The sequence below is a fragment of the Pecten maximus genome, chromosome 5 (genome assembly GCF_902652985.1).
Source record: "Pecten maximus chromosome 5, xPecMax1.1, whole genome shotgun sequence".
NCBI classification, from domain to species: domain Eukaryota; kingdom Metazoa; phylum Mollusca; class Bivalvia; order Pectinida; family Pectinidae; genus Pecten; species Pecten maximus.
In genome coordinates this window covers 7,442,372-7,450,521 of record NC_047019.1, presented here as the reverse complement: position 1 = coordinate 7,450,521, position 8,150 = coordinate 7,442,372, and the positions used below count along the sequence as shown (strand labels likewise).

The 8,150-nt window shown below is 32.5% G+C and overlaps 1 protein-coding gene across 2 annotated transcripts; it reads right to left on the bottom strand.

The window, feature by feature from the left end:
* Positions 1-514: 514 nt before the first annotated feature.
* On the bottom strand, positions 515-8,128 carry LOC117327012 (transmembrane protein 216-like). 2 transcript variants are annotated; one of them, XM_033883821.1, is made up of 6 exons: positions 8,046-8,128; positions 5,754-5,770; positions 4,093-4,186; positions 2,667-2,759; positions 1,833-2,034; positions 515-896 (listed from the first exon to the last, which is right to left on the bottom strand). In XM_033883821.1, exons 1-6 carry the CDS (start codon positions 8,077-8,079, stop codon positions 881-883), a joined length of 456 nt encoding a protein of 151 aa, XP_033739712.1. In that variant the 5' UTR covers positions 8,080-8,128; the 3' UTR covers positions 515-880. The 2 variants fall into 2 exon arrangements, with proteins under 2 accessions (XP_033739712.1, XP_033739713.1); XM_033883822.1 differs by lacking the exon at positions 515-896 and having other exon boundaries at positions 1,829-2,034.
* Between the last annotated feature and the right edge of the window lie 22 nt (positions 8,129-8,150).

Genomic DNA, 8,150 nt, shown 5'->3' with positions numbered 1-8,150 from the left:
TGAAAGATTCAAACCACAAAAGAATGAATATACAGCCATTTCATGTTATACAATAGATGACGGTACATTGTCTTTACAACCAAATTCAAGATGTTCAATACAACATTCACTACAAATTAATGTAAAAAAAAAACCAAGTTACACAAGATAGTTATGTTATAAATATCTAATTTAATTAACAATTACATGTATAAACAATTGCTGCAGTGAAGAAGTTGATCTTCAACAATTACACATTAATTTTACAATGGAAAGTTAGAAAATTCCATTACTTTCATCAAGATATTGATTACTATACTTTCAAAAACAATCTGTTCAAGCAAGAAAGTTTTGACCTTTCATATTACATATTCATATACAATACAGATTAGTTATAATTATCGATACATTCATGATCTGATACACATTCGACATCTGTTTTTAGTAAGATGTATATCTGTATTCAAATGCTGGTCTCCAATACTGGAAGCAGTTGTAGAAAATTCATACACTCTCCAACAGGACAATGTTTCTAGAACAGAAACTGCAGGACAACAGGTACGTCTATCACAGCCTTAAAGCCTTTTAAAGGAAACTGTTTGATATTCCAGTATGCCACACACAGTAATGAAATTACTGATGGTATAAGGTTCACATCCGTTCCTTCTCCAATATCTGGTAATTGTGGCACTTTTATACATTCCTTGTATAATACGTGTACAATGTACAGCAGCACTATTCGTCAGTAGCAATATCACTGGCCGAGTCGTAAACACAAGCAAATGACCATTGCCCGATGACAGCTATAGTCTTCCTAACACCAGCGGTCAAGATGTACAGATTGGAATTTACACAGTACTGGCTTTCTAAATGTTCCTATGATATCGATGAAAATGGCTTCTCAGTAAGGCGTAGCTCTGAAATAAATAAATAATAACGGACATTGATTGTGTACATACAGTTAATGTTGCATTAAAAATAGCATACAGATTGCCTCCTCAAAGGTTAAATTCAGAATTGAACATTATAGAAACAGAAACTACAGGACGTCACCAGGTATAATTATCACAGCTATTGTTGAACATTTTATCGTTTAACATCCTATCAACAGCTAAGGTCATTTAAGGACTGCCTCCCCTGTACGTGTGTAAGTTGTATGTGTGTATCGAGTGTGTGTCGCTGCGTGTGTTTTGGGAGGATGCGGGATTCGGTATGTTTGTGTTTGCCTCTTTGTGATAGTGTTGAACTGATGCTGACTTTATAAGCAAAGGGCAATTCAATATATTAATATTTTTACTGGTGTGCCCAACAAAGTGGTAAAATACATTGGCATTGTACGATATACTGATATAAAGATTTAGTACAATCGATAAAAGTATACAGGGAATGCATTTTAATTGGTAAATTTTTTTCTGGTGATAGAATTTGGAAGGAAGAGTTCAACTTATCAGCTGTATATCGGGTGAGACATGATAAACTAATGTATAATTTCTGTCCTTGTAGTTTGCCTTTGTCTAAAGCTCTAATGTTATATCAGATTACAAATCAGACTCCAGCTCAAGCTCTTCTGAGGTAGAATTAATCATCTTATATATTGATTTTGTTTCCAGCAATTATTATTCAGGGCCATTCCATTAAAATATCTACCTGACCCCCGGACTCCAAAATAAATCAGTTCTATCCATGGTTGGATTTCCTTCCTATTTCTTCTATTTAATTTACCAAATAGATTCTATGGGTGGTACCCCTTAACAAAACCTGGAGTCCTGGAATCCAGTGGATAGATATTTTACTGGAATAGCCCTCAGTGAGGTAGCCACCAACTACTACAATTTTTTCGTGTTAAATCTTACCGTGCAAAATTAATGATAGACACAATGGCCATGATGAGTTCAAGTCCAGTGAATGCCAGTTGTATCGCTGCAAGGATGACATCAACTTTGAGGACGTATGTCTGCCACAGTAAAAGGAACAATGCTCCTAGGATGGCTGGTATGCTGAGCAGTATGGAAACTATGACTCCAACAATCCTTTCCGTGAGATTTCCTTTTTGGGCTAAAACAAAAATGTTATGTTGTATATATATATGCACATTCTGAAAACTATGAAATAAGGAAATTGTTATACATAAAATTTTCATTGGGCATTTCAGCATCTTTGGATACCCAATTGTCAATTGTAGTGTAGTGTAGTGCAATATTCCATAGATAAATTTGAAAGTGACATTTCATTGGCTTATTGAATATGAAATTGACTATACGGGCAATACCTTTACAGAAAAAAATTGGCCGCAAAACTATGCAATTGGTTTAAAAGCTGATAATTTGAGACTTGAAAAAAAACAAAACAAAAAAAAACAAAAAAATAAAAACAAAGAAAACATAAACAGAATATATATTTATGATATAGCTGCAAACAATTATCTAAGGATCACCCTGTTGGTATAAGATGTAATGTAATATTGTTTTATTTATTTTAGTAAAATTTGAGAAAACATCTGATGATGTTATTTGGGTTCAATGACCAATGGCAAAAAGAGATGCATAGCATAACTAACATATGAACCAGCATTACACTAAATTGAAATAAACATATCACTGTATTTTTTCAATAAAAATGGAAGAAAATGAATAGGATAAAGACAACAAATATTGAAAATTGAAGGAGCATTTCAAAATGAAGCATACCAAAAAATATCCTCAGGGCTTCAATTGCTGCCAGAACAAACAGCAGAATCACCTCGGCAAGTAAAACATTGTCTGCGTACGGTAGGGTTTCACCTGTGAAAACAATCATTTGGTATTACTAGCAGTACTTTTCAAAAAGTCAAATGTATCATTAATTTGGGCCCCTCATCATGAGACGTGATGCCCTATAGTTGTCAGGTTGGCTGTCTGTATGTCCAACAGTTTGGGCAGATGAGTGTTTGTCATGGTGCAGCATCCATCGTCTGTCCATCGGTCATCATGCATCTATTTTTCCTTGTAAACAACTTCTTCTCAATAATAAAGAGGCCCCCAAGACCTGATATTGGCCTGTAGCATGCTGGGATGAAAGGATACCAAATTCGCTCAAATGAATGACATTGGTCTACTTTCAAGGTCACAGGTATCAAATGTGTTTTAACATTTTTTTTATCTAAATTAAGCAAGAAATCTGAGTATGTGATATGGGTCAGAAAATTATACTAGGTTGAAGTTTTTCAAAAAACCTACATTTCTCATATTCAAATAAGGAAGTATTTAGTTCAGCAGCCACATAAACGACAAATCAACTTTAAAATTGCATTATATTAGTAGCAGGAAAGCGATACTTGTCAAGCTCTTCAGTTTGGAACCACTATGAGTCATTAGGTACAGGCCCATTGGGCCTTTTGTATTGTTTCTGCACTACATCTTGAGTTACGTTGTGCAATTGTCTTGTGCTTCCTGGTAAAATGAAGTTGCACGATGTAGATTTTCAGGGTCCCCAAGGACAACGGTCAATTTAGTCACTTACTATAAAAAAGAAACCCAGTGGATGTACAATAACTTGTGTTATGTATATCCTCAAAGTCAGTGCTTACTTATGTCAAATGTCAAGGTCACTGTCAATTTAAACAGGAAATAATTTAAGTACCAGATATGCACATGCATATATCTCAAGTACTGTTAAGATGATTAAGAGTTTATCTATGTAGTCTTGTCATTTGTGAAGTATATAAACAGTAACTTGACATCAATCACAATGTGACACTTATGTTAAATTCATAATTACATTACGGGCCCTTTCTGACATTTCACATTTCAGTGCTCTAGTTATGTGTGTCATAAGTCAAGAGTACAAGTCATACGTATAGTATAGGATTTTTTTTTTAATCTTCAACAGTAAATTGAACTTTTATTTTTTTATTATAAATCTAATTTATTCAAATTTATATATGCACGTCATATGATAATATTCCATGCAGTCAACCATTGTTTGAAACATTAAAGACTTTGTGCACTATAAATATATATTAATACAGTTAATGAATTGATGTTTTACTAATAACAGATTCAATATTACATAATATATATATATCAACAAGATTCAAATTCCAATCTAACCAAAACAAACATGCAAGTAACTTACCTTTGAAAATAAATATTAATATCTCGCAAATGAAGAAGAATCCAAAATACCATCCATTTAGATACAGGAGGACTTGAAAAGGAAGTGATGATCTCTGGGGTCAAAGGTTAAGGAAATATCACAATATAATACCAATGAGATGATTTTTTTTGTGTATTGGTTTCTATATAATTAATAAGGTCATGTCTCTGCAAGACTTTCATAACACATTTGGATGTGTAGAGCTCCATTTGCCAGTCCTCATGATTATTATCTAGTCAAGTTATACAGGTCTGATAATAGTTTTCTCAATTTCGTCCACAGTTTTCGAATTACATGTACCAATAATCTGGGCATAATCGGTGAATAGTTTTGCTGTTAATTGTACATGTATTCACATGTTCTGAGAGATCATTAACCAGATAAAGTATCTAATATCTTGATTTATTATGTATCTATTGTCGGTCTGGTATAGAGGACTTCATGTAGGCCTGAATCAGAATAAAACTTATCTTATCAACAAATACCAGAAATAACACAGGCCCTAATATGCTCCCTTGACGGATTCCACTCTTGACTCTTTACAATATTTCATTCTTCTCCATGCACAATATTATAAGTCACTGTTTTCTGTCTACCAAGTTTTTGATCCAGTTTTCCATTGATGCCATACCCTTGAAATTTTGTTAATAGTGGCTTTATGTATTGTATCAAAAACGTTTTAAAAATCCAGATATATATCATATACAGGACCATTGTTTTTCATCCACAGTTTTTGTGATGATTTCTAGAACTTCCAGCAGCTGTGTTGTAGGTTTCCCTTTCCTACAACTGTACCGTTGTATTGATACAGATTTTACTGTTGCCCTCAAGTTGTTTCATAATTTTGTCTTTTACTGGTATAATTAACCTTTTCCATCCATTTGCCAAGAATCAGTCTCAAAATTGATTACGCACAACTAGGGACCGAGAGAAACCTATATATTAAGTAAATTAAGAAATTGTGATAACAAGGATTGTTCACGGCTGGAAGGACAAAGGGGTATTTAAAATAGCCCACCATCTATAATGATGGTATGCTAACAAATGAAAAATGTTGAAAGAAAATATTTCTATGACAGACAAATGAGGTGCAGTTATCCATTAAATATACCAAAATCCAATTTTGCTGTTTACATAAGGTGCACTCGATCATAATACAAAGTTGTCTCTAAAACCCAACACTATATCTCACAGAGTGTTTTAACTAACTCTTCTGCAGAGTTTAATTTCCAACCTGTACAATGATGCCATCTCGGTGATTCAGATAACTGGTAAAGACTGTGTAAGCCATACAGATTTTTCTATTTTCTTCACCCTATAGATTCACATGAGAGAACTAAGTTAGTTTCTCATTATATTTTGAAGTGTATGCAAATTAGAAATGTATCATGTCAAGAGGTTAGATCACCTCAGAAAGAATTTCTAAGCTGGACAATCTAAGTTAGAAATGATTTCTCATGTGGTCTGCTGTCATTTCTAAATCAGATTTAGTGAGAATATTAATGTTGAACTCTGAGAAATTTTGATTCACAGTCACTGTCTTCTGCGAAAATGGCTTTGGTGCACTGTATCCTGTGAAAATGTCCACATTTCAGGAAGAGGGGTATTAATGAATAAGACATCTAAATTGTAAAGGATACAATCACTTGAACTCGACCTGAAATAGCAGAGAGAAAATTAAATATTAAACATATATATTTAGTCAATATATTTCATCGTAAAACTAGTAATTCTATAACCATCCAGGATATATATCCAATCCATAACTGTCAAAAGTGCTAGGTCACCAAACTCTGGAATGCAGATGATGATGATGATGAAGTTTGTGGAGTCTTGAGTTTTCTACCCTTTACTATTAATGTGTGCATTAGCAGCATAGTTAATAATCTGCAAGGATCTTTCTCACTTGTTTGGGATGGGGTCTTTTTGTCTCATTTTGGGAAGAAAATTGGTGAATTGGGAAAGACATTTTCAGGAGTAAATTGCAGATTTTGGGAACTTGGCTTAAACATGAAATAATTGTACTGGGGTAATATCATAGTTTGATAGTCTTTTCTTAAAGGAGCATTAATGAATCCTTCGTTTGGACAGAAGAAATATGCAAAATTTCTATTGAGGAAATATATGTCCGAACAAGGATTATATGAGTGTTTGTGCCCACTAGTAAATTAAAGTAATGAAATCAATTGTACACAAATACTGCCTGTCTTTGCGGTAACTAGTGATACTTCGGGGCGAATTAAGAACTTTTAGGACTTAATACTTGAACAAGTTTGGGTTTATCTTGTGAGTAAATCTGCCATATTAATGTAACAATTTTAGCTTTTACTACTTTGGAAAAATGCTTATCTTTCATTAAGTTCCATTTTAGCGATCTAAACTTTATCCAAAGGAAGGAATACCCCTTTAAAACAGTAGATTATTATTCCGTATTTGTTTTCCAGTTTCTTGAGCCAGATATGAATATATAAATAAGATTAAAGATAACTCGGTCATAGATGAGGACCTGTGTAACCCGGCAGGTAATATAAGCTAATTAAGTAGGTTACTTATGGTTAATGAAGTAATTTTAACAATGTGTTCCTAACATTTACGCTTACTCAAGGTATGAAAGAAGAGCAGTAACTCCAGAGTCCAGGTTTGAAAATGATCCTGCAGACATTCTTTGGGGGTTTCCCCACTTTTATTTATGCTTATATTTTCACTGTTAGGTAATTGTCACAAAACAAGTTCTTTACCTCATTGTATTTTTTCAGTGCTTTTAATTTATTCTTATTCATCCAGATTAAATTGAACAGTCAAAATCACAAGAACGTTTTAAAGATTATACAATAAATTAAAGCATAATACAGTTGAGTTAGAAAAAACTATTTCAAGTCGCACATACTGTTTCATTGGCCCCACATATTCAAATATGAAAATTGCATTGAATATCTTAAAAAAATATATGAAATGTTCACTTTTAAGGTAAATACACCTACTTATTTATCATTTCAATTTATTTGAAACATTCTATCTAAATTAATTTAATGTAGTATACGTACTTTTTCCTGAAAATTGATCAAGGGGGGTAACTCTTTATGAGATTATTTTTTTTTTATATCATGGAATTTTGTTTCAGCCTTATACGCTCTATATACTGGAAAAGTTTACAGAACAATATTTTTTCACATAATAATACTTTTTTCACATTCCTCTTGTCTGTTGAATTTTTTGTTTATAAAATCAAAATTTTGTTTCGATCTGATTTTGAAGTGTTTTGTATTTATATATATGATTTGATGATACATGACACTAGAATTCAATATAGAAAATCAAAGTTAAAATGGATTGGCGCATTTTATCTGTAGTGCAATATTAATGAAGTCTAAAAAAAATGATGTTGGGAAAATATAGGAACAAATTATCTCCGAAATCATTTTTAAATTTGATAATATAATGCACTGCTGCCTTTAATTTGTTAATGTCATATATAATTTCTGACCTTATCCTTGTAAGTTGTTACAACCTGAAACCACTATTGTTTCATATATCATATGAAAATTAATCAAATGTATAACATTTTCTAGATCAATTAATTAGAACCAGCCAATTTTCAATAGTACGAGATCTACTTAACATTACAGAAGATGCGAGCTTCGCTCTTCTCAATGGTTGGCGTGATTCATATTATAAATCAAAACATCCTTATAAACAATAAAGGGTTTTCATTGATGTTGGACAGATGATATACCGACGAACGTTTTTGCAGTTTGGAGGTAAACTTGTCAGAGCTTGATCATAAATCTGTATATTTCGAGATATTTATTCATCTGAACACGCAATCAACATACCAACAATTCCGTCACAAAATTATGAACTTATGTTTGATAAATACATACTTTAAATATATTTTTCAATCTCACTGTGAATCTAAACAGTAAAAAATATACCTTTGTTGCCTGCCTGTTGTTGTGTGTTCGCCATTTTTATACAAAACACGCGTTTCTGCGGGACTATCAATGAGATAAAGTAAATTAAATGAGACCAAATATATA